The 26922-nt window shown below is 42.1% G+C and overlaps 1 protein-coding gene and 1 long non-coding RNA gene across 3 annotated transcripts; one reads left to right on the top strand and one right to left on the bottom strand.

The window, feature by feature from the left end:
- Nucleotides 1-8988: 8988 nt before the first annotated feature.
- RUVBL1 (RuvB like AAA ATPase 1) lies at nt 8989-26767 on the bottom strand. 2 transcript variants are annotated; one of them, XM_046899903.1, is made up of 11 exons: nt 26490-26767; nt 25831-25917; nt 25077-25209; nt 21192-21343; nt 19830-19919; nt 18842-18991; nt 16912-16975; nt 15087-15285; nt 13072-13174; nt 9882-9973; nt 8989-9566 (listed from the first exon to the last, which is right to left on the bottom strand). In XM_046899903.1, the coding sequence occupies exons 1-11, from the start codon at nt 26694-26696 to the stop codon at nt 9407-9409; spliced, it is 1437 nt and encodes a 478-aa protein (XP_046755859.1). In that variant the 5' UTR covers nt 26697-26767; the 3' UTR covers nt 8989-9406. The 2 variants fall into 2 exon arrangements, with proteins under 2 accessions (XP_046755859.1, NP_001006138.2); NM_001006138.2 differs by having other exon boundaries at nt 26556-26767.
- Nucleotides 17956-25190, top strand: LOC121106608. The gene is made up of 2 exons (XR_005839268.2): nt 17956-18461; nt 24786-25190. It is a non-coding gene; the product is annotated as an uncharacterized LOC121106608 (long non-coding RNA).
- Nucleotides 26768-26922: the final 155 nt, after the last annotated feature.

The following is a 26922-nucleotide window of genomic DNA, read 5'->3' as shown; positions in this document are numbered from 1 at the left end:
GCTGAGCTTTGAGTTTGTTCAGTGCCTCCCATTGAAGCAGTGCAGGCAGTGGAAGTAAGTGGATGTGTGGGGTAGGGCTCATCTCATTGAGTGATGGAGCCCAACCACATGAGCTTAACACAACCCGCTGCATAGCCAGGAGCTGCTAATTAATAACTAGTGTGTTTTGCTGTGTCCTTAATCCTAAAATCAGCATGCCAGCAGCGAGCTCCAGCCTGCAGTAAGAAGAGGGTCAGAGAATCAAGTGGTCCGTGTGCCAGTGTGGTTGTGCTGCCCTTCGTTGCACCAGAAGTGCTGAGAGATCGCAGCCTCGATGTAATTTCATCCCTGTAGAGCATCTGTGCTCCTGCAGGGAGCGTTTCCCTCCACAGAGCGCGTTGAGCAGCGGGCAGAGCTCCGAGCGCCCACAACTCATCGCGTTTAACTCTTTACCATAGGAGGAGGCAGAAGGGTTTCTCTGTGTTCTTGGTTCTTAAAAATAATTGCTGTAAGATCAACTCAAATCTGTGTCTTCTGCCTAAGCAGAGGTGGCGTATTGCTGCTAGCCAGGTTCTAGAAGGGGCTACTGAAGAAATGATGCCTTTGCCTGTAGCTGGCCCAATGAGCCTGATGGCTGTCACACTGCTGCGTGCCTCTGTCCTCCTGCAGAGGAGGGACTCAGAGCCCAACCAGCCTGGCCATGGGTGGCTGCAGGGATGGGGCACCCACTGCCTCTCTGGGCAGCCTCTGCCAGAGCCTCACCACCTTCATTGTAAAATATATCTGATTTTATACCCAATCTATCTCAGCTCCTGCAGAGCTGCAGCTGCAAGAAAGAGTTATCCTTGTGCTCCTACAGAAACTGGCACAGGGAGGTGGGCAAGGATGCGCTGTGCCCCTGCCCACGGCAGTTGGGTATTGGTTAATGTCCCTCTGGCTGCCCATTAGAGTTCATTTTTTCTCGTAGTGGGATGTGGGGATTTGTTAATGTTCATATTCTGAAGCATTTGCATAGGGAAAAACAATCACAAAAGAGCAGCCAAGTATGTAATGAATCACTGCTATGGTTTTGCACTTCCCTCCACCGAGCGTCTCTGTTATTAATAACCCTCTGTGAGCTATCTGCTATCTCGAATGCTGGATAGCGCGCTGCTGGCCTGCAGGCTTCCTGTGCAATCTGTTTCACAAATGCATAGCAAAGACCCAACCAGACCCAAAGCTCCTGTGCCTCGTGCCGGCCCGGCTGGGCAGCTCCACTTCTCCCTCGTAATCCCATACAGGAGGGTGGTGGGGGGAGGCCCAAGGCTGTGGGGAGCGGGATGGAGCCATTCCCCTCCAATAGCATGGCAGGATGGGTGTCCGGTGTCCCTGAACGCTGGTGGTGATACGTCTGAGTGCTGCTGGAAAGGCCTTGGATTAGACAAAGTAAATTCACCCTCTGAAAAATCTATCCCAATGGACAGGACCCTTTAGGGACGTGGAGTTATCAGCCTCTCTAATCTTCAGTGCCCATCACCTGTACCCAAGTTGGTGCAATACGGATGTCCAGGCGGGCTGCAGCCATTCAATAACGCTGCTGCTCCGGGTCCTCTCATTAATACTGAGCTGGAACACATCACTCCTGGTCAGTGGTCTGGAAAACTGCATGCAGCTCCGGGACACGCGGGGTGCTGGGGAGAGCAGAAGGGAATTGCTCCTGAATCTGTTGCTTGAGCTGAACTTTGTCTTGCTTGCTTTTGTGATGATGGAAAAAACTGCATTAAGCATGATTACACAGCATAAGGAGTATTATGAAGTAGTATTTCTTTTACCATATTACATTCAATATACCTGCCGCACTGGAAATGGGATTGCATTGCATGTAAAGAGATGAGGAGTTGGCTGCTGTTACCCTGTGAGATGCTGGAGATGGGACTGCAGGTGTGAATGTAAGGGTTTGGGTGATACTCAATTCCACGTGAGTGGTTTCTCCACAGGCAGCTGCAGTACCACAGCTGTGTCCCTCTGTGAGGGGCACACAGTGCAGAGCTGCATTGGCAACTTCAAATACCCCAAATGGCCAAGTGTGGCATGCTGGCTTTCAAATCTCCCTTCCAAATGAACAGAATAGTTACTTGTGTGAGGTCACTGGAAATTAAGTCTTCCTTTCCAACTTTCTCCTTGGTATTGGGTACTCCATCCCTGGAGGTGCTCAAGGTCAGGGTGGATGAGCCCTGGACAGGCAGTGCTGGTGTGGGGCAAACAGCCCATGGCAGGGGTTGGAGCTGGATGGGCTTTGTGGTCCCTTCCAACACAAGCTGCTCTAAGGTTGGAGGAAGAAACACAGCACCTGCTGACCAGCTTTGCCCTGGCAGTTTAGGAGGAGTGATGCTGAACCCCGCTCACGGGGTGAAAGCAGGGATGTGGCTGTGTTTTGTTGCATGGCCTCTGGCCCCTGCATGTTCTCCTGTGACCCAGCTGAGCTCATTGCCCAAGAGATATTGGGATCTGTCCCCTTCACTTGGATGGGATGCTCTGCAGATGGAGAGATGAGAAGGGGGAGACATATCTAAAGGGAGGTTAGGAGAAAGAAGGGGACGGGCTCTTTAGCAGGGTCTGTTGTGACAGGACAAGGGGAAATGGTTTCACACCAAAGGAGGGAGATTTAGATTGGCTATGAAGAAGTTTGTTTTTTTTTTACAGTAAGGGTGATGAGGCACCATGCCTGCAGACAGCCATGGTCAGGCTGGATGGGCTCTGGGCACCTGACGGAGCTGTGGGTGTCCCTGTTCAGTGCAGGGGGGTTGGACCACATGGCCTTCCAACCCAAATGATTTCATGGTTCTGTGACTTCACTGAGTCCTCCTTCTTATCAGAAGCGGAAATACCCCCATGCAGCAGGACGAGCCCTGTTCTGCAAGAGCTGTTGTGGATCTCTTGGGATCCCAAATGAGGGTGCTCGCAGCGCTGCTCATCCTTCTGTAGGAGTGAGCCCTGCAGAGCGCTGTTCTGTACTGCTCAGAGCCCAGCACTGGTGGTTCAGGAAGATCTGTTTTCTCTTCAGGGCTGCACTTCTTCCGGCCTGCTCTGTACCGTGGGGTGCTGCAGCTGCCCTCAGAGCTGTGCTTTGCCCCGGAGGTGGCTGCGTCCCACTGATGGAGCGGAGCAGTGGAAGCACTACTAGACTGGGCCGCTGTAAAATACTCTTTATCAAAAATGAGCATTGCAAGGAGTGCTGTAGTTCTTCTGACCCCCTCTCCCTTTTATTTTTTTTCCCTTGTGAGAATATATCCGCTGTTTAATTAATTTTTTTTTTTTTTTAATCTCTCTCTCTCTCCAGACTTTTTGTTCCAGCCCCGCCGTGGGCGCTGTGGGCTGAGTGACAGCCTAATAACCTGCTCGGAGGCCGGCGGCAGGTGTCCCAGCACCTCTATGGAATGCCACCATCCAAAAAAAAAAAAAAAAAAAAAAAAAAGGAAAAAAAATTATCAACAATCTTCCTTCAACAATGATTTATTATTGCCATAATTTGCCTTGGTACAATGAGCCGCGGAGCATATTTCTGCACCCGGCTGACAGGGGTTTGATGGCTCCAGGTTCCTATTTTATTTAGTCTTGAGCCTAATATGATTTGGTTACCCTCCCCACCCAACCTTTTCTCATTTTGTTTTGTTTTCTATGAGCGTGTGTTTCGCATAACCCTGGGCCGGCTGACAGCGCTTGTAAAAACCAGAAGTCGATCTCGCGGTGGCTTTTCACCATTAATCAAGCTGCCTGGAATTGGAAAGTAACACTGACAGGCTTTTATCTTGGCGAGAAGGAGGATGGCAGATGTATTTTATGGTGGATGAGCCTTCACGGCTTCTATTAGACGGGGACTTCAGCGGTACAAGGTGGTGCTTGGGGGGAGCGAGGGGGAGGAACAGCCGGGAGCAGCCTATAGATAAATAGATCCGTCCGTCAGGCGATGCGGAGGTCTCCAGGCGGCCAGCCATTGTAGGTGACAGAAAAGGCAATCAAAGACAAAACAAATCAAAAGGTACATCTTATCAGCAGCAGGCCAGCTGGACTTCCACCGCACTCGGAGGCCCCGCGGAGGGCAGGAGAAATTAATCGTGCTGTCGAGGCCGGAGAAATTGTCGCCGCGCGGGGTCCAAGTTCAGCCAGCGGAGGTGGCCAACGCGCGGCAAGCGGGGAGAGCGCCAGTGCCGCCGTCCCGCCGCGCTCCCCCCGGCTCCTGACATGTGCATTCATCGTGCGATGATAGCTCGGCACCTATGATTGGTACCTTTAATAATATAGCCCTCGCTCAGCTGTCAGGCTGAAAGAACAATTTTTCCTCCCGCTTTCCCCTGATGCAAAGATACATCGGTAATGAGAAGGGTGACGGAAAGTGGGAGCGTGGGGAGCCGGGGAAAGTTTGGAGGAACATTAATCACAAAGTGAAGCTGGAGGTGATGCTGGGAGGGGAGTGCTGTGGGCCTGGGGTTCCGCTGGGCTCCTCCTTGGGGCCCGGGCCCCCTCCCAGCCCTTGGGAACAGCCTTGGGAGCCTCTTCATCCCCTGCTGCACAGCCCCATGTGCTGCAGCCCTCGGATAAAACCAGCACAACTCATGCGTGCAGTGGATTTGCATTGAGTGAGCAGACAGCTCTTTTGCCAAGAAAGGAGGTTGCAAGTCCCAAGAGTTTCCTTGCAGCAGAGATCCTGATCTGGGCAATGTGGCGATATTGCAGGAGCAGGAGGTGATTGTCCCTCTGTACTCAGCTCTAGTGAGGCTGCACCTCAAGTGCTGTGTTCAGTGTTGGGCCCTTCGCTACAAAAAAGATACTGAGGCCCTGGAGCATGTCCAGGGAAGGGTAACAGAGCTGTGAAGGGTCCAGAGCACAGGGCTTATGGGGAGTGGCTGAGGGAACTGGGATGGTTCAGTCTCGAGAAGAGGATGCTCGGGGGAGATCTTATCACTGCTTGAAAGGAGGTTGTGATGAGGTGGGGGTTGGCCTCTTTTTCCAGGTAACAGTGATAGGGTGGGAGGTGATGGCCTTAAGCTGTGCCAGAGGAGCTTCAGGTTGGTTATTAGGAAAAAATCCTTTTCAGAAAGAGTGCTTGGGCACTGGCACAGCTGCCCAGGAGAGTGGTGGAGTCACTATCCCTGGAGGTGTTCAAGAACTGTAGAGATGTGGCACTGAAGGTCATAGATCATAGAGGTCGCAGGCATGCGCTTATGGTTGGACTAGATGACCTTCTTGGTCTTTTGAACACTAATGATTCTATGGCTCCAGTTTTGGATCCAGCTGGACCTGATCCTTCATACTTGTCTTCCTCGGAGCTGTGTGGGAACTGCTCCATTTCCCCAAGGAGAAATTTTGCCTTCCAGGCACAATACCCACCAGTGTATGGTGTGACCCGTCAGGCTCTCACGGCTCCTGCTGTGAGAAAGATGTCCGTGTGTCAGTCCAAATCCCTGAGCCATGAACCATGGCAGCATGGTAATGCTGCCCATGGCTGCACCAGCACCCAGCCCTGCACTGCAGCATGCGACCCCCAAGGGCTCCTGCACACCCACACATCATCCCATCACGGCCTTTCCCCCCCTTCCTCCATGTTCCCTGATGCCACCATCTTGAGATCACCCCTCCAAGCAATTGCACCAATGCTGGGTCAGGAAGGGAACCCTGGGTGGCATTTCCCAGTGCTGGGGAGAGCAGCAGGCTTGTATCTGCTGCACTTAAGGATCACATCTGTTTTCATTCAAGGGATAAGCAGTGACGTCCCCCAGAGTGGTTTTCTCCTGCAGTTTCCAGCAGCTTTCCCAGCTGCCCAGCCCTGTGCTGTGATTGTCAGTCCCTCCCTCTGATGAAGCCCTTGGGCTCAAATTCTTTAGCATTAGTGTTTGGCAGCCGTTCTCTTATTCTGTCTATTTGCTCACTTGTACCTACAATTGATTTACTAATCTGCATCTGTTTTTATTTTTACCCTAATAAAAGTGGGGATTATGAGTAAGTCCGGATCAAAGGGGTTTGTCTGTACAAGCAGAGGGTGCTGGTCTCTGCGGCCCATCATCCCAAACCCTGTAGTGTCAGCAGGAAGCAGGGAGGGTTAGGCACTGTGTTGGGAAGGGGGATTTAGCTCTGTGAGGTTTCCAAAAACTGAATGGTGATCACCTTCATTGAGAAGGCAAAAAGCAGATATCCAACCTGGAAACCAACTGAAGATATTAGGAAGAATTTCTTCTCAGAAAGAGTGCTTGGGCATGGGAACAGGCTGCCCAGGGAGTGATGGAGTCACCGTCCCTGGAGGTGTTCAAGAACCGCAGAGGTGTGGCTCTGAGGGATGTGGGCAGTGCTGGTGGTAGGGGGATGGTTGGGCTAGGTGGGCTTAGAGGTCTTTTGCAAACTTAATAATGATTGTATGAGATGAGGTCATGTTTACATCATACTTACGGTCATGGAAAAGCTCGGATATGTTGCAGAATGTTCATAGCTCTTGCAGGTGGGATCAAATTGTCCCTTAATCACATCAAAGAAATCAGGTTATGATCTGGCTGCTGTAGCACCATTCCACTAAGATGATTGTGAGCAATTTGGTCCCATCTGCAAACATCTTAATGAAATGGGGGAACTACTTTAGCAGAGTATAACTCCCCAGCTGTAGCCATGAACAAACCAGTAGCTCATGTTTGGCAGATGTCAGCTGGGCTGGGCGCAAAGTTTGTCCCCAGTTCCCAGAGCTGACACTGAGCACTTGGGTCTCTTTTAAAATATATGAGCAGGTAAACCTCATGTTTGCTTCTGGACTACAATGCTGGGCAAGAGTGGTTCACTGAAACTGCTGCCTCCTGCCCTGATTCGGGTTCTGGGTGGAGTATGGTCAGACTAGATGATCTAAGTGTAAGGTCTTTTCCAACCTTACAGTGATTCTGTCATTCTATGAGTGGGCACGGTGGCGATGGGTTGATGGTTGGACTAGGTGATCTTAGTGCTCTTTTCCAACCTTGGCTCATAGCAGGCAATGCCTTGGCCCCCAGCACGCTGGATTTATGTATGGCTGTGGTCTTGGAGCAGGACCTAAGCATGGCACTGCACTGCAGCTGGAAGGAAATCACAGCTTAGAATATTCAACTGGTTACTATAACCCCCACCCACCCCAGGTTTAATATGAGACCTATTTTTCACGTTGAAACCGAAATAGTACAAAATATGGGCTTGCTGTAATTGTTGTTAGATTATGTGTCACCCTGATAAGATGTAACAAATATTTTCCTACCCAGCAGGGCCCGTTTCCCTGCATGTAATGGATGGAGAAACTTCTCATAGTGTGCAGGCAATCGGTCGTAAAAACTTCGCTTAGAAGATTAATGCAAGAAGTGCAACCTTTGTGGGAAATAGGGGGGAAAAAAAAAGAATTAAAATAATGTTTTGTCTTTTCACATTTAATATTAATACCCAAACTTCTTTGGTGGGCTGTATGCTCCTTCCTGCTTCCAGGGGCAGCTAAGTCAAATAAGTATTTCTGTTTTTTTTCTTATGATCCTTCATTGGTAGCTGTTGTATGTGGTGTAGTGATTCTTTCAGCAGAACTATTTTTATCAGTAATATGAAAGACTATTTTCATGGGCAAAGCTTTGACACCAATAAGTCAGCCAGATGTCACTTAATAGGCTAGATAAACATTTGCTCACCATTTAGGATAGAAGGATTTTCCCTTTATATCACAGCTTTATGTCTTTGGTAGACACTTAATGGCTGTTAAAGATGGCATGCTGGGGGGAGTCCTCCAGAACCAGTGCAGAGGCAACACGGGCTTATTTGCTGCCATACAAACATTAGCACAAGCAGAAAGGGGGGGGGGAGGGATGGGGAGGGGTAGAAACAAACTTTAGCTGCTGAAGGGTTGGAAAGCTGCGGGGTTTTTTGTTATTTTCCTTCCCTATGTGTACTTAAGGTCTTACTTCCTTGCAAAAGTCCACTCCTTGTTGTCTCAGCAGGTCTTCTGCCACCATGTGAGCAGGGCATCAAATTAACAGGCTGCCCAGGGAAGCGATAGTCACCGTCCCTGGAGACACGGCACTGAGGGATGTGGTTTAGTGCTGTATTTGCCATCTTTGTTCGTTTGGAGTCAGTAGGAGAGAGGTCCTTTCAGGTTTGAAAGCAGGATTGCTCCTTGGCCAAAAACAGTCAGAGATTAACAACAAAAAAATCATTCATTAAATATCTCTGTCACTGCTGTTTAGTTGTAGATGTCGAGAATGGAGTAGATAGATTATTTAAAGCATAGAAGATAATTAGGGCTGGCTAGCAGTACTAAAATTCATCTTGAAGAATGGGACATGTTTTCACACGACTGTGATAGTAGAATGTGATCAAAACAATATTAAATCCAAATGAACATGAAGTGGTTTAAAATCACTGAAGTTTATAGTAGAGGATGCAAGGTTAGTAACTTAGATCACCCACTTTTGTTGTTACATAGATGTGTCCAAGATCTTAAACTTTAAAGCATTTATTCTGAGTGCTATGAGGCAACTAAGAGTATCTGCATCTTACAAAACAAGGAAATGTGCTTTGTGGAAAAAAAGAACTGAAGCAAAGTGCTTAAAAATCTATGTAGAGCAGAATTTCAAACCTTAATTACTCGTTAATTTTTCTCACTGTTGTTCTGCTAACTCTCCTGTTCATGTGAACATCACTACACTTTTCGCTTGCAATTTTTTTTTTATAGTGGTTGATCAAGAAAGTGAGGACTGAACATAGTGGAAAACATAGCTTATGACAACAACAGGAATTTGTTTAATCTGCTTTAAGAAAACCTGAAGAAAGGATAAGTTATTCCAGGAGAAACACGTTAGAAGGGCCAAAATAACCAAAAAATGTCCTTAAAAAGGTCTTATTACTATTTCTTTCCTCTGCTACAGATCTGTTTTTGTGTCACAGACCCATTTTATTCACATTTTGTATCGTGATTCCCACCTTCCCTACAGAAGCAGTTGAAATAGGTAAGTCAGCACTCAGGACAAACGTACAAGCTACCAGTATTCTTGAAATACTTTATTATAAACCACTTCAGACAAACTTTGATTCCAAAAAAAAAAAAAAAAGTTATCTGCAAAGGGAAACTATTTTAAAAGGATATTCATAAAGAAAATAGACTGTTCTTAAGCATCAGCTTCAGTTAGAGCTCTTCCATAATGAAATCTAAAAAACACTGGTGGTTCAAGAGCTATTCATTTCACAGGTACTCATAAAACGGAGACTAAGATGTTACATAGATATCATAGAGCATCTTATCATTGACAAAGTAATAGGAACCCTTGTTATTTAATTCTGGCCTGACAGAGCAGTCCAACATTTAAATATTTTTCCAGTCCCAAAAGAGACAAACCATTAACATTTCTTATTTAAGCCAGCCCTGGGTAAGGGTTAACACCACTTCAAAGCATCTAATGTAAGCTCATTTCATGTACTTCTCCTGTTGATCAGCCAGGATTTTTGCTGAGGACTTGGCATCGTAGAAAAGTTCATTAATTTCTTCAATATGCTCCTTCTCAATGCTGTCTTTCCCATTAATCTTGGCAAGCAGGTTAGCTGGGGTCAGTAGCTGTACAGCATACCTGTGATCAAACAGATGGATGAAAAATTACAATTCAGTGCATTTCAGTGAACTGAATAAACGTATGGGTGGGAGACTTATTAAGAAACACACAGCTCTAGTAGTATAACAAAAAATCGGTAAGATCCTATAGCTTGTACATCCCTTAAACAAGGCAAAAGGAGGATTACAAACCTTTAGCAATGTTAACTCTTCTTCACACAACGTTATTGCACGGGAGAGAGATGTCTTGCTTCGAGAGTGAATTATCCTACAGTTTTAAGACCCAGTCATACTTAAAACATATGAGAGAAAAAATCAACTGCATTCAACTTACCTTAAGGTTGTCTTGGTACCAATATCCCCTAAATGATTGAGAGCTTCTTCACTAATATTAATTCCTTCTGTCTGAGCACGAAGTTTTATGATCTGTTGGAATAAATAAGTCAGGTAACAGTCCAAACTATTAGCATGCTATACTACTTAGTTTATTTTCTAGAAACACTGTCAGTTTAGAGATGGGATGTGCTATAAAATGAGATGGTATGAACTTATCCTGCTGTAATTTACCACTAAACTACAACAGATTTGTGGAATTCTATGTCTTTGAATGGGTGGACATTATGCTGGAAAACCTGACGATCATAAAAGCAGGCTGAAGTAATGTTTTGACTACTTCATGATGATTTTGCATGGTTAGCAAGGTCTATCTACTAATGAAAAGCAGAATAAGAGAACTTACACAAGGAAATTGAAAAAGTACACAGAGAATAATGGCGACAGCTGGAGTCTTGTGGGCAGCTACATCAGTTCCTATATTTTGCAATGTATTGTTGCTGCTACACAGCACAGTGTTCCAACAAGCCCTACAAAAAGCCACGCTCTTCCCATAGCAGCTCACGACACACTTTTTATTCCGTTGACAATGCAATTGTAAAATAAATCAAAAAGTTACTTTCTAAGATTCACCTATTCATGTAAGAAGAAAAAAAATCACTAAGAAGAATCTAATCTTTCAAGAACAGTCCCAGGCTTGTACCAGTTTGCAGATCTTTACAAAGTTGGAGAGCAAGATATCACAATAAGCCTGAGCATATAAAGCTGTAACAGAAGTGGCGCAAGTCTCTTGGTAGTCCGTATTACCAGCCGAGTGATAAGGGGCAGACTGGATAATGATGTTGTGTTGTAGTGCTGAGATAACTCTGGAACTGCAAGCCTCATATAATACAGGTATTTTTCACTTTGGCAGCTTTGTAAACAAGATATCAAGAAGCACTCGTTTAAATTAAAGCCATAAAAATGCGCCAGGGGAGTCAGGGTAGGGAAAGAGAGTAAAAGAGGGGTTTGAAATAGCAGAAAGTTGTGCTAAGACATTAATACTGAATATCAGAAATACTCCTGCAAATTGCACTTCCAAATTGAAGACTTATCACATCTTAGATCATCTGAATAGCACTTTTCATTCATTCAAATACTACTGCTTTATTCTTCCCCCGTTAGAAACAAGACACCTTGAATGCCACTTATCTCAGAATAACTATTTCTTAAAACTTTTTATCTAGCAACCTGGTATAACCCCACTAAAGGATCAGGGTTCAACGCAGTAACCCAGAAAATACGTACTAGCAAGCTTATGTCAAATAGGAAAAGAAGTGTTTACCAAGTGAAATAACTAGCACCCTTTGTTCATAATGTGTAATCTCTTCCATCTAACAGCAGGCATGTATCAGACTAGAATATACATATAACAGTGGTTATCCTAGAATCATTGTATCCCTGTCCTGGTTGCAATAAGGTAACTGCGGGTCTTGCTCAGAGCAGAACCACACAATGGGATTTCTACTGGTTGCGAACTAACTTTCTATAGACACACAATTACTGTGCTGATAAGCAAATCAGTTGTGAGATGTCAAGGTAAAGAGTCCCACAGAGAAACACAATCAATGAAAACAACCTACTAGAATGAAAGAAAAATGGGAGCAAAAAATAGAGACAGTTACGGACGTCTTTTGTTTTTATTATCCCTCCCAAGATGTATTTAGTTAGAAACTCAAGGGTAATAAATGCCTCCTTCTCTTCCTCTCTCAAAAGAAGTAATTGAAAAGTCCTAATCTGAGGGAAGATGAGATTATTTAACTAAGTGGTTTATGGGAGAAAATGTCCAGATCTAATTTTAGCTTTAGAAAAAGCTACTGTAAACACTACATCTCCCTCAGCCCTGGGAGTGGTTGGAAGGCATAGCATTTAACCCAACTCTTCTGAGAAATCATCAGTTTAGGAACTAGCTCTTTAACGCTGTATTATCTGTATGATAACACAGTAAACTACACTGGTTTTTGTTAAGCTATTTTTAACTCTCAGTATATTTTCCTACTACTCTTACTGCACAAAATTCACATAGAGTATAGAGAAGTTCAGACAACAGTTTTTAATACCTCCAGACTGAGCAGAAATCATGCTTTAAAACCTGTTTTGTATACAGACAAAATACAACCATATCATTAAATCTCTGGGCTACTTCTATTATTATCTATATTGTAATGCTTTTAAGTATCCTTTTAGGTACAAAAAAATCATCCTGAGTGTGGTTCACAACAGCTGTATGTGAAAAGCTCCTCAAACTAAATGAAATGAAGCTTTGCCCCTACGTTTATATTCAATAAATGCCTCAGCTTCACCTTGGCACTTATCCAGCAGCAAGAGACTATTATCTCGAGAAAACGCTCTCCTCCATTGACACTATCTCTTAAATAATACAAAGAATTGACATGATAAACTGTAACGTCTTCTGCATCGTGTCACTTCACAGCATTGAGACGCTAATGAGGGGGATCTTTGACACGATGCATCATAATGGCACCTAAGCATTATAATCGATACACAGTACACAGCCATCACCCCACAGGAAAGGTTTCGGGCATTCAGAAGTGTCTCTCTGCAATGTTTACTGTGCTAACATTTCCAAACTTGTCTAGGAGCACAAAAATCCCTTCACGTATCCTTTCACTTTCAGGAAGCAGCCCAAGTAGGTTACTTGGGCTTGTACAAGCTTGTACAAGTAGGTTACTTGTACAAGCTTTAGTACAGAGGATGGAGGCAGAAATGCAGTGAGTGAAGTTGCATTCCACAGTTCCTCATCTCTTCTGTGGAGGAACAGCTGAAGTCTGGGACCACAGGTCCCCAAAATACAACATTCATACCTACAGGAAAAAGCACTACCTGCTGGAATCTGCAAACTCTACAGAAAGCACATGCAGGTGAGATGTCACTTTCAGCTCTAGACATGTTTACCACTAATTTGTCAGTGCATGGAAATCCAACATAAAAAATCGTATGCACAATTTTAACCAACTTACTCTAACTGGTTTCTAAAGCAGCATACGTTTAGGAAGTGGTAAACTTTCTGGCACAAACTGCTGATTCAAACAGCTCTACAGTAACAGAATACACAGGAATGTAGAAGTTATCCCAAGAAAGTAGAATCCCATACATATATTTTTTAGAAGATCTTAAGATGCTTTGTATACCTGCTTCATTTCTTGAGGCGTATACAACATGGTTCGGATAATCATCACTCTGTCCAGCAGGTCCAGTGGTATTCCATGAGGAGACACTACATCCTCTGTGCCTCTAAAGGAGAAAACAGATGGAAAGGGATCAGATATTATTCTGAATACAGTATGCTGATTTGACTAAAATCAGTAGTAATTGACTACATGTCCACTAATTTACAGCTCTTGTGTCTTCCTACAGAGACACACTCCCCAGACACTGACAGGAAACATTCTAGCCTGAAGTTCATACTGGACAGCCTGAAAGAAACAAATATTACAAGAACTCTTAAACATGTCACTCAAAAATAGTCTGAGGTGGTTCTTTTTTTCTTATTTATTTTCACTGTATCTTACAATGCAGTCTTATCTAATGTTCCAAAGGGTATTCCAGTGAGGAATAAATGATTCTTACTAAGCTGTATAGCATTATCAGTTATACGCACTATTAGCCACTGAATGTTCTCTCTTGCTGAACAAGCCACAGCTCTGTTCTATATGTCCCCAAGGCCCCCCAGCCACTGCAGTATTTGCATTCCAGGCTTGCAGTCCAGCAAATTCAGAAGTAGAGATCTGTCCATGAAGGACAAAGTATGGTCTAGACTCTCGACCATTTTATTTGTTTAGCAAACAACATCTAATAGCAGAGTCTGCAGACGTATCTACTCTTGCTTTTCCAAGCAAAGTGAATTGCTGTGAAGTCAAGAATGAAAGATATCCACGTTTCGTGACCTATGAAGATAACAGGTGAAAAAGGTTAAGTGCTGGTAGATACATTTCCAAATTCAGTACTAGTATTTAGGCATCTCAGCTTTGGTCATGGCTCTCCATGGGAAACGAATCAAAAATCCCAGCAATCAATTCAACCAGATGATGTTCTCTCATGAGGCTAAAGAATCAACTAACTACATTATAAAATTAAGTCTCCCCTGATCCTTTTAAGAGATATCAGCAAGCATATTAGAGCATCACCAACTCTTTAAGATAGTAGTGTGCGGTTAAGATCTTGCTTTTAAGGGATTTAATTTATCAATATTAGGTATAACTATTATATGGAAAACCTCCTTTCTCAAATCACACGTTCCTGTCAATCCTTGTTAATAGATCTGTTCTACTTTTACAAGACAGCCTTTTTATTTCTTTGCAGAAACGGTACTGCAATGTCCTCCTCATCATTTTTGATGGGCTTATCATCTTAACTTCTAAGCAATGCAAACAGAGAAAGATTAATAACAGATGATTCAGTAAGAGTGAAATGAATAGCTGGTTAAAGAGCTGAATTAAGTCAACTTAAAGAGTAGCAACCACTGCTAAAGACGTCTTGTTTAGACGTGCTCAGATCTAGACCACAAATTAAGAGTAAAACTTGAGGAAGAATTTGAAAGAGGAAAAAGCTTTTACAGTAAATGCAAAGAATGCACTGTGTGGGTGCAAAATATTGAAGTGGAAATGAAGCAGAGATTAAAAACAGGAGGTAAGTTGGCAAGGCCAGAGATACAAAAATCTAGACCACTACAGTAGGAAAGAAAAAGAGCAGTGAGTGGATGAACAGTAGTATGCTTCAGCAGTAAGAACAGGAAGTTTAAGCCTTATACAACAAGGATAGTAAGCAACAAATTGATTCAGAAGGAGAAAACTATAATAGTAGAAGTTTGCATCTCAACACAAGAGCTGTGTTGAGATATCTGAAGAGAGAGGTAACTGTAAGAGAACATTCAGATAATACAGTTTAGAGAAAAAGAGGGATGTGTCAGTAGAAATAAAAGGAGTTCTAATCTGCTTTAATTCAGATAGTATGGCACTAAATGAGTTTCTCAGGGTGAAGCTGACAAACAATTCCTAAATACTGATGCAGCTTGCAACCCACGCAGGGTGTTTTCACAGATGTCAGTATCAGAGACAAAAGCTTTCAAAGATTATAACACTGCTGATAGAGCTCACTCCACGGCTTATTGGCTGATGCAAACTGGAAAATTCAACTTTAGACGTACCTGATTACACAGTTTCCTCGATTGGATGCAAAGATTACAATGGGGGAAATAGAAGATTCCAGTGCTCGGTGCAGGTATGTGAAACATTCAATATCCAGCATGTGAACCTCATCTACAAACAGTACACCTGGGACCAGCTCTGCGATGCCTTGATCAATGTATTTATTTACCACTTTATTTATTTCTCCTCGAAGTTTGTCTACGAGAACCAAAATAAATTGTTAGTTACTCTGCAAGTGAGCAATAGGTTTCTATGAAAGACTTAAAGCAATCAACATATTCCCCTGGAAATGTTCACAGTTTGATCTCTTAATGCCAAAGGATAAATCTTGGCAACACTAAAATTCTGTGGAAATTTAAATTAAGATTTGAAATTTCAATCCTGTATTGTGGAGACATCAAAATATTTCTGAACTGAACTTCCAGCACATAAGTCAGCCAAACTTCAGTTTAAAATGTGAAGTTTAACCAAGTCTCCGAGCATGTGTACCAAGAAAGAAAAAAAATATTTGAAAGAAAAAATATTGAAAGAAAAAAACATTCTTGTTCCTGCTGTATTTCAGCAACGTAGCATTGTATAAAGATTCTGTCAACATATGGATCTCAAGGCTACGCAAGATGTTACAGATAAACTTAACTTCAGAATAAGCAAAATGACCTCTGGCGTGTAAGAAATACTTCAAAAGAGCACCATTCAAGTTAGGAATAGAAGACTTTTATCTAAATGTACACAGTTACTTAATGAAATATCAATTATTTCAAAGAAAAAAAAAAAAAGAATAGATCTTTTTTCCTTCAGAGATCTGTAAGTAGGAAGAGCAACAGTGCACTTACAGCATCAAGTCAAAGGCAGCTGCTATACCAGTCAAAAGCAAACTAAGGCTGGAGTGCTTAGAAGCCTTTTTTCTGCTCCTCAGAAATAGTGCATGGTTGCTTCACAAAAGAACGTACCCTAAGATTTTTTTTCATTTTTGAGGTGTCAGTTTGCAACTTAGCATAGCTCTAGGAAAATATGAGGGCTGCTCTGAAAGTAATGGCTCCTATTTATTATGTTGGCCCATGACAACAGAGGCAGATGCTGGTGGTATGGCAGTACAGGTTGAACCTTTCCACCAATATTCTGTTACATGTTGTTGCCATGTGACAGAGAGCAGCAGAGGGGTAGTCTGACAAAATGGCATCTGACTTGGAAATGTACACGAAGCAAAGGTGTGGGACTGAGTTCCTCCATGTGGCAAAAGTGGCACCCATTGATATTTGCATTTATGGAGACCAAACAGTGGACACAAGCACAGTGAGGAGGTGGGTTTCAGCATTTCAGCAGTGACAGCGGGTCACTTGTGCTGGTGCAGATCTTTATGAGCTTGGCACGCAGGCTCTCGATCCATTGCTGGTGAAAGTGCAGAGCTAATTGATTGTGTCTGTTTTGAAAAAGAGTTTTTTTGTAGCTGAGAATTTGCTCTACCAACTTCTGTTATTCTGCTCTTTGTATCTGTTGCAATTTCGAGGGAAATAAACAGGCATTACTTTTGGGGCAACCTATGTATAACCACATACTCTTGAGCAGAAATATTTGGAGAAGGACAGCGCTAGCTCTCTGACCTCTTTCTTTCCAAAAACATGGATGCAGAATACAGTACATAGTTTAAAACTGTTGAACCAGTAAAGTTTGTACTGTTTCCAGCTAAACCTGAACATTTTTGAAAAAACATTATTTGTAGGCATTCATCATTATAGATGCTGCATTAATAACCCATTTTTTAATGCTTTTCTAACTGGCAAACGTAGGTTATGATGGTCTGAAAACATGATGCAAGGTTCATACCAGTAATTTCAGTTTTCTTAGGCTTCATCAGTTGCCCCATCATAGAAAGGATGTCTTGCCCACCCTAGAAGAAAGTTACAGCAAGTATTAAGTCTTGCAGTGAACACGTACCATGAGAATTTTAAGAACTGAGAATTGGTTAAAGCAGTTCTTTCTTGCAGTTGAACTGACACTTTATTCAGCTGTGGTTGATAACCTGTCAAAGGTTAGGTCGCTTTACCACAGTGGTATTCTAAGCCTAACTGTTTAATTAGCTATTTCCTCACTCTTTCTTTAACCTTGCTCATTTGCACAGTATAAAAAAAATGAGACATCTGCTTTTAAAAATTGTCATAGAGAAACTCATAAGAACTGAAAACATCAGGGAACACAGAGTCTTGGGATTATTTGTGTGCATTGTAATTGTTCAACATGTCAACACAGGAACAATTACGCTGAGTTTTAACACTTTAGAATTCCTTGATTTTATCAGGTAAATGATTTTCCTGGAAAAAGGATGTTTATTCTGAAATGCAGGTTAAGGGCTTGTAATATCATATCATAGGGGTGCCAACCTTTAAACACAAATACTGTATTGTCAGTGGCTTTTGTTTATGACAGAGAAGGAGTTTCCTCCTTCCTTAGTTTACATTACGATACAGAAAGGGGTAATTCTCTTATTTTCAACTTTTTTATGCAGTGACTTCAGAGCTCTACTGCAAATCACAAGGAAGTTCAATGAGAGGTTATGAAACGTTTCTGAAGGAAGCAGGGAAATTAAGAGAATCTACAGCAAGATCAGAAACGTTTAGTGATCAGACACATGGTCTGATCTTTGGGTTGTCCTGTGTGGAGCCAAGAGTTGGACTTGATGATCCTTATGGGTCCATTCCAACTCAGGATATTCTATAATCTATTATGGTACTTGCAATTTCTGTTTTACAACCACAGAGCTATAACTACAAAGCAGAAGAAATTAATCTGTACTCAACTTTCAACAAATGAAATGATGCAGATCTGGCTGCTGCTACCTCACATCTCTCCTTAAGGAGAGAAAAGAGTAATCTTACCTGGCAGGGGAGACACCACGATCAAGCAGAAGGTTTTCCAAGGGCAAGGTGCTTTAATTTATTATTATTATTTTTAAATGTTGGATATTAGGAAAAGTTTATTATCTGAAAGAGTTGTCAAGCACTGGTACACAGACTGCCCAGGGAAGAGGTAGAGTCACTGTCCCTGGAGGAATTCAGTAAATGTGTAGATGCGGCACTTAGGAACAGGATTTACTGGGCATGGTGGTGATGGGTTCAAAGTTGAACTTGATGATCTTAAGAGGTGTATGGTAACTGTTGAGTCATGGCCTGAACCACTGATCAAGCACCTGGGGAAAGGACCCAATCAGCACTGGGAGCACAGGTGAAGGCAATTCAGCTGTGCAACCAGAAGGGGTGGAGCCTGGCTGCACCTCTCTTAGACCTCATTTAAGGGCTGACTGCCACTGGGGAAGGGTCTCTGGTTGCAGATCCCTCCCTTGTGGAGTTTCCCTTGTGAGCCTAGGCCTTCAGAGACAGGTGAGCACTTTTCCTTTTTCTTTGTAATACCTTTCTATTGTGCTAGTTCCTTTGTCGTTACACCTCCTGTATCACCATTCCATTGTGTTGATCTTTCTGACTGTTAGAAGCTTTCTGACTGTTATAAGAGGTCTTTTCCAACCTTAATGACTCTGACCTCTTTTTTTGGTCAAGAGGAGCAGCCCATGCTGCAGCAGGACCTCCTTGTGGAGAGCAGTTAGAATGGCCTTTGAGATAGCTCCTGTTTTTCCTATGGTAGTGTCTTCGAGGGTACTTCAGAACATCTCAAAGCTTTCTGTATCTTCTTGATTATTCTAGAAACAACCAGAACTATGTACAATATTTTTTTCTGTAAGGATTTCGTCTGTGTAATTCAATACCTGAGGTCGAGCATTGGCCACATCCAAGTCATGCAGGGTAACATCCTGAATAATTTCCTTTTTCTTGTGCACATCACCCTTTGGCAAAGGAACATACTCTTCAGCTTCAAGGTCAAATTCTGTAGCATATGTATCACACCTGCCTTGCCTCTGAAGAAATGCAAAGAAGAGAAACTTAGGTATAGGATTTGTTTTGGTGCCAAAACCTTGAGTGACAAGCTTGATAAAGGGCTTAGTTCACAACTCCAGTCCTGACAAGCTTCTGTCTGACAGTTCAGACATCCCACTCCCTGCTTAGCAACAAGCATACTGTATCTACTGATCAAAGCTCAAAATACCCTCTTAAAAAGCACCTGATATTTTTGGGGTAAGAATATTCCACTCCTCTCTCCCTTTATTTTAACTGTATGCAATTCTTGCTAAAGGACAAATCCAGACGATTAGCTAGAGATTAGGAGAACCATTCAAGACTCCTTTGTAGGTGGGTGATTTATTATATGATAGAAAACATTATGGTCATCCATTAAACAGCAAGTATCGCTACTTTCCAAATCAGATATGAAAAGAATGCTAACTAATGCAGTATTTCCTTCTACATGTATATATCTTGTGGAGAAAATACCAGAGCGATAAAAGAAAGATTAAATACACTGCACATGTCAGCCTGAAAATGACTAAAGTTGCTTGCTGGTTTTTTTCCCCATCTTTCCTTAAAGATGTCTTGATCTTAGAGAAAAGAAAACTCAACCAGGCAGCATCAGTGATAGCTTCTTTGCCAGATGACCTTAATCATGAACCAGGTGACCATGTTCTTTCAGTGCAAGAGATATTTTTCTTACCAGATAAGGATAACACTGGGCACTTCAAAAACTTCACGTAACCATTTCACGTCAATTAAGCTTAACAAATGGGTGAGCTTTCTGACAAAAGCAGGGAAGACCTGCAAGAACACATCCATCCGCATAAAAATGCAGAACTTTTATTTTACCTTGACGGCTCCACTGTTTGCTTCAATATAAATAACATCGCCTGTTTCCACTCGTTCCTTCTGCAAGCTTTCAAATATGCTTGGGTCCAGCTGCAGACAAACAAACATCACAGTTGGTGAAAACAGTTCCATATTAATATGGTAATCAACGAAAAGAAGTTTAGACTAAAGCACACTTCCATCAGGCAAAATGAAACTGCAACCTCCTCCAGTAATACCTTCTAGGATTTTATAAAGCTGTGACACCTAGAGTAGTGGTAGAGTACAACTTAGTCTTTACTGTAAAATCTAAAGAAGATGCATAAAACTTATTTTCTTACACAAAAATATCTGTCTGAAGAAAGTGACATTAAGTGCCAAAGACATAATGATACCAGTTACAAAGTATGCCTTTGTGTAATGTGACAACATGTTTACATTTAGGATGTGGTGCTTCACTTGCTTTCTAGCAAAACTTTTACAAAAACTGATTATTGCACTGCATTATGTTGCTTGATCCTGAGTCTGCATCCTCTGTCAAGCTGCGTGAAGGAGAGCGGACATAGAATGTGTGAGATGCTATTGTTTCTCATAGTACGTATTTATTCATTTTTCTGCTGCATTTTCTTGTTTTCAGCATGAACAAATGCAAGTTGATACTTAACAACAGAGACAGCTTTCAGCTCTTGTATTCTAACTGACAGGGAAATTAAACAATAAGGACAGAGACAAGAAAACAAAGGGAAAGTGGGGCTGAGCTGGCAACACACCAGCTCAATTTCTAGTTTCTCTATCTAATTTTCTCTATCACATATTCACTAAAGCATATCTCCACACATAGAAAGAAGAGCTGTGGCAGAAAGAACAATTTATATAGACGTGGACAAAATTTGCCAAAACTATTCTCAAAAATTCAGGTGAGTAGCAGGCAAAACAAAAATGAAAAAGCCTTCTTGAATGTTTGCTATTACAAACATGAAATTACAGCCACAGTCATTGTGAGCCTATCAGGTCATAGCTCAGATTCCCCACTGAACCTGCTTTTCTGTGAGCTAGTAATGTTGTTGCAAAACTGTATCGGAATCTTTTGCTGGTTAAATCTTTCTTTTAACTTGAACATTCACAAGTGTGTGTTGTCAAACAGACAAGTAACAGGAGCTGTTAAGTGAGCGATGGAGTTTCAGTTAGTAGGAGAAAAGACCAACATTCAAAAAATATGAACACCGAAGAGATAAAAATATGTGCTCAGGAGTAAAATAATGCTGTCTAGCAAAACAGTTTCTTTGCACTGTTATTCTGCTCAGATGGGGATCAAGAACTGGTAAAAACAAAAGATACAGATATGATGTTTACAAGGGAATTTTGAAACCCTACCATACATACCTTCAACTGTTTGGTTCCCTTTGCAGTTTTGAGTCCTATAATTACATGGCTGATTGTTTTGCCATAGCCCCCCATAGGGTTTTCAGTCTCACATGGAGTTAATTCTGTGACTTCTCCTTCATACACCTCCTTGGTCTCTTTAATTCTCAGTCCTGGAAGGAATTGTTTGGAATAGTTTAATTACACAAATCAATGGCCAAAACCACTTGAGAGTCTTCTATGTTAATGCCAACAGATTTTAATGTATTATTAGGGTTCGTTACATTTAACTGGAATTCTTCAATTCCAAAATTTGAAAGATGATTACAGTTCTTCAGTATTCAATGTTAAGTGTGAATATTCAACCCACGTCATGAGAGGGAAAGCTGAGCCCAAGTTCTGATCCAAAAAGCAGTTTATTCAGCTCTAAGGAATTATTTTCTTTCTGCTGTTTATTATTCATTCTTTAAGCAAATATCAGTGTCCTCTCTCTTTTACCTCCCCTCAAAGAGGGCAGTTGTCTGATCTGTAACTTTAAACTAAAGATCAACATTTCAGCAAAATTCTGAAACTACAGATCAGTGACAACTGCGAGTTGTACACAATTTTCATGCTTCCAGAAAAGTCCCATAAAGTCAGGATAGAGGAGGAACAAAGGTAGCTTCAAAAAAATTTTGTTTTTAAGAAAAACAACATATTATATGTTACAAGTTATAAGTGAGAGGTGAGCTAGACCAAGTTTAACAGAATCTGTTATAAAGCAAGCTTAAAACTGTTTCAAAATAGGATACAGTGACATCATTATTTCACTGTTTTTTAGAGAATTGAGAAAACATTACAATATTCTAAGCCAAAATTACTGTAATGGACTAAAAGTCATTTTAAACTGATCAATAATACAGAGCTGAAGAGTTTAATGCTTAGACTGTGCCAAAGAAAAACCACTATCAACACCACCACAATTATGCAGACGTTCTAACTACATAAAATTTCAAAGAACCCACATCTGAGGAGACTCTATAAAAGTATTTTATGAGACACACATGCCATACCAAAAATAATGAATAGGCTGTAACAAGATACAAGGAAATCATCCTGTGCAGTCTGAGGCTATTAGGACTTTATAAAACTTTCCTTGTTCCTTAACTTTTCATTTTGCTTTGAAATAGATCAGACACTTCACCAGTAAATCTTGAGTTGCTGATAGGGAAATAGAAAGGAGTGACAAATAAAGAGTCTGTCTCCCTCTACTGGACTCAAATTAAGGATAGGATTTGGAATGTGAGAAATACTGGGATTTTTGGATAACAGGATAATGTCTTGGTAAGAAATATGTGCTTTCTCTTATTTAGCATAACCTGGAAGTTCTATGCAAAGTTAATTTCAGAAAATTTTTCAAATGTTTTTCAAGTATGCCATAACATTAAACAAAAACTAACGAACCTTTGAATTACAAAATTGACCTAGATAAGGCTGCATCACATAAGACTACATCTGCAAGAAACAATCAGTAATATGGGATTCTCCACAGTAGAACTCTCTGTGGTAAGATCTGGTCATTTGCAGGCTTGCTTTTCCCTTTTGTTTTTAATGTTTCAGCATAAGTTCTCTTCTGCCCCCACAAACTGCAAGACATTCATATTTGGGGTATATTTTGCATGGTCTTAAATCACATCTTCAAGTTTTATTTCATCTGAAAAGAATCAGACTCAAAAGCAAATTCTGTTCCACAATACAAACCAAAGCTGAATCAGCTTAGAGCTTAACAAGATCTGAAAAAAGTAATCAGTGTTTTGAATTTTGTTGATTATCTTTTGTTTTAAAATCAATCTACGTCTATCAGCTTAACTCCTGAAAGACCTCCTTAACTTAAACAGACATTTTCTAATTACAAATCAGAAGCACGAGTGCAGGGAAGAAACTGCAGAATACTTCATGTTTTGGCTCAAAGGTACTGTGGACTTAAGTAATGCTTGTTTGATTTACTGGCAGTTAGAACTCATAAAATAGCATGTTGGTTCCCTCTAGCTAAGGGGTTATCCCAGAAGTTGTTTTTTCCTGCAACCAAACTCTTTAATACTAGTCAGCTACTGTCACCATCCTTGTAGGCTGCTAACAAGCTTTAGAGAGTACTAATCCCTCTCAGCTGAAGTCTTCTTTTTCAGCCTCTACAATTCCATCTTCTCATTTTCCACTCTTTAAAATGTTTCTTACGTATTCTAAACAATGTTTGGCCATTAGACAATATTGAGCATGTTATTATATGACTTCCAACAATAAAAATCTGAGAACTGAGAAATCTGAGAACTCTGATTTGCCTGTGTCCTTATGCAATGATGAGTTCAAACCAGTCAGTCTCTCTTCTTTCCAAGAACAAAAGAAAGAAAATGATGTTAATGTTCCTAATTGTTTTTACAATTTGAGCTGTCTAAAGTCCCATAAAGTAAAATGTACAATAAGGGAAACAAATGATGTATACAGAACCTGCAAGGAAGGTTTCACACCAATCAAGCAAAAAAAAAAAAGGTGCCAATTGCATGAGACGATTTTTTTCCTTGCACGCAGCCACAGCTGCACTGTGCATATAAAATCTTTTTTGAGAACATGTACTCTTTTAAATTATTTATTTGCCAGGTGGGTGATCTAAAACCTAAGTAAGAATTAAACTTGATTGGAAAACATTTCATTATAAAAAAAAAAAAGGAACCTCTAAAACACTTGTTCCTTTTTTTTTTACACAGAAAAATATTCAATAAAGGTTGTGTTATGAAAATGTGACACAGAGTTCAACAGAAAGGAATAAAAGAAGTTCCATCTTTCATGAACACCAATATTTGTTTAGAAGCGTCTCTCTGCTGACATTCAGGGAATGCGGAGAACTAACAATGTAGCTGGCTGTTAACCCAAGAGTTAAAATACTGCTATCTCCAGAAATGACAACATGGATGGCAGAAGTTTCATCTGTTGGTTCAAGTTTCCAAATCTCTGACAGGGAACTTCATCACATCAAGGAAATATTGCAGACTACCCAGTCTCTGGCTTCCCTCCCCCAGGCCCTGCCAGATTCATGGTAACTAGACCAGAGACTATTGAAAGTTGCTTTCTTATAAAAATGAATGGAATACTTTTACTTGGTTGCAGAACTGAGAGACCTCTTCACCACCCCCAAATACTCAGATGAAGTCAGAGAGGAAACATGGCACAGAAATCAGGAAAATTAACTGCTAATAAGTTCAGTTTTTCAGTTAGGTCATCTTTAGGCAATCCTTACACAAACAAGGGCTGCTTTAACTGCATTTATCAGCTGTCAGCAGAGATCATAAAAGAGATTTTAGCTATTTAGTGAGGTTCCGTTGCAAATTTACCCAATTTACAGTGACTTTGTAAAAACACTCTAGAATTGAGGAAGATAGTGAAGATATTATTTATTTTGCTGGCATGGAACTTCCTCCATGTATACTGGAATACTAAGCCTGAATAACACTGCCACTTGGGAGTCCCTGAACGAGGCTGCTTGCTCAGTAGGGTGAAATCACTACAGTAAAAAAGGAAAGCATTTTGCTGTCTACGAGTATTTCTGCTAATGTAAGAAACTAAAGATAGGTTTTCTTTCAGATTTCTGGAGAGTCACAGGCAACATCGGGAGATGGAACCTGGAGGACACGAAGAGATTCTGGGGGAGGAGGGTAAGTAAAAATAACTGTGGGACACAACCATTTATCTCCAGAAAACCTTATTGACTCTATTAAATGTGGGAGAGATTCCCCAAATTAAGATCAGTGTTGAAGAAAAGTTCACACCACGATCTGGAAACCAAAATGACCACCAAGATTTTTTTCCTTTCGGATCACTAGAAAAAACAGTGTAAGTGCCATGTAAATACTTTTCTGTTTTTCTGAAACTTACCAATTGCTCGTCTGAAGTTTTCCATTAGAACTTCTGTTTTCTTGATTTCAGTAGAATAGACCTCACTTCCAACCATAGGACAAAAGGGAACTTTACTGCCAAGTTCCTGAGCAATAGCTAAAGCCAAAGCAGTCTTAAAAAATGGAAAAAGAAATTAAGCATTTCATTTTTATGAGGATTCTTTCTTTCTGCACAAAGTCAACTTTCCTCATCATATCACCATCACTCTATCAACTACCACCTGGGTATTATAACTGCTCTGTCTGACATCTCTCACATATAACAAACCTCTCTCATCAGAACAAATTAGACATGCATAAGGTGACTTCTACCAAAGACTTATAAACACTGTAAAGGAACAATAGTGGACATGTGAATTTAACATGTTATACAAACGAAAGAGCAAGGGGAAAAACAACCATAAAGAATAACTATTTAGGCTATTAATAAAAAATTAACTTCTAAGACTCTTCTTGAGAAACTATACTACCTCTGTGTTTGGCAACCTGCATGAGGTGCTTTCACACTGCTGATGTCTGCACAAACCAGAGGATGCTGCCAGTGTTAATGACATGGCAAAAATCAAACACAAAGCAGGAAACTGTGTCAATATCTTAATGGGAGAAAAAAAAAACACAACAGCAGATGAAGATAATATATAACCACTATTCTAAAATGGTTATGACAGCATGTTAAATTTCAGAAGACTTTATTTCTTACAAAAAAAAAAGGGTAAATAAAAATATGAGGATACCTTCCCAGTTCCAGGAGGCCCTGCCAACAGGACAGCTCTGCCAGCCATCTTCTTGCTTTTGATTAATTCCACTATAACCCCACAAGCCTGCAGGATAAGGGTTTGCACCATTAACAAGAGTATTGTTAAAGTATATTTAATTCCAGCAATGCTGGATGTGTTTAGAACTACTGATCTTCCGAGACCCTATAAATAAAGTGGATTTCAATTTTATGCATAGAAAAAGAGAGTTAAGAAAGAAATCACTTCCTCCAATCGTTGTATCTGACACATTAAAAAATAAATCAAACAGAACCCAAACCAAAGAGCAGGGAAACCTTTCCCCGCGCGGTGGTGCAGGTACGTATCAAGGCTTAAAAACAGAGCAAGGAGTTTCTGCTTTTCAGAAGGACAGAGGAGCTCCAGCACCGGCCGAGGGCCGGACCCGGGCGTGGAAGCCCCAATCCCCCCCCCCCCCCCCCCCGCAGCAGATCGCTGATGTCGGGCGGTTTCGCTGCCCGTGGTACCTCCGTTCGGACACCGACGGCCCGGGAGGCACCTCCGCAGCCAACGCGGTTAGTCACAGCGGCGGGGACTGCCCCACCGCCTCAGGCGGCATCAGCTGAGGTAAAGCCTTGCGCTCGCTACCGACAATTACGGGGAGGTAACGGCGAACTCACAGCCCGGGCCTGGCCCCGAGGCTCCCCGTCAGCCCGCGGCAGCGCCAGGCAGGGCCCCTCGCTCACCTCCCGCGCGTTCTCCTGTCCCACCAGCCCGGCCCCCGCCGGCTTGGCGGTGCCGCTCTCGTCCAGCCCCAGCCCCTTAACATGGCTGTGGGCGGCGATGCGCTGAGTCTTCGAAGTGCTCTTCACCTCCTCGATCTTCATGGCGGGCCACCCCTCTCCCGCACGTCCACCCGCCACACGCGGCCCGCGCGTTACCAAGGCTCCCGGCGCGCGGCCTTCTTGCCCCGCCCCGTCCCGTCATTGGCCCGTGTAGTGGCGCTCCCGCTGGTGATTGGGCACGGTGGGTGCCTGTCACCGCAGAGTGGGTGCATATTTTTTGGGGCCGTCTTCGCGCTTCCGTGTGCGTCGCTCTCAGAGGGTCCGGCTG

This window comes from Gallus gallus, chromosome 12 (genome assembly GCF_016699485.2).
Source record: "Gallus gallus isolate bGalGal1 chromosome 12, bGalGal1.mat.broiler.GRCg7b, whole genome shotgun sequence".
NCBI lineage: Eukaryota > Metazoa > Chordata > Aves > Galliformes > Phasianidae > Gallus > Gallus gallus.
Note: the sequence above shows the minus strand (reverse complement) of the source record. Positions and strands in the feature narration are given on the sequence as shown.

What these genes read in the sequence shown, in the direction of transcription:
- RUVBL1 (XM_046899903.1), bottom strand. Translation starts at nt 26,696, where the DNA reads ATGAAGATCGAGGAGGTGAAGAGCACTTCGAAGACTCAGCGCATCGCC. An exon ending in TGGCCAATGCTCGACCTCAG is followed by an intron (nt 16,976 to 18,841) that starts GTATTGAATTAC and finishes ACTTTCTTCTAG; the next exon opens with GGTGGGCAAGACATCCTTTC. An exon ending in TAAGAAAACTGAAATTACTG is followed by an intron (nt 15,286 to 16,911) that starts GTATGAACCTTG and finishes TGGTTCTCGTAG; the next exon opens with ACAAACTTCGAGGAGAAATA.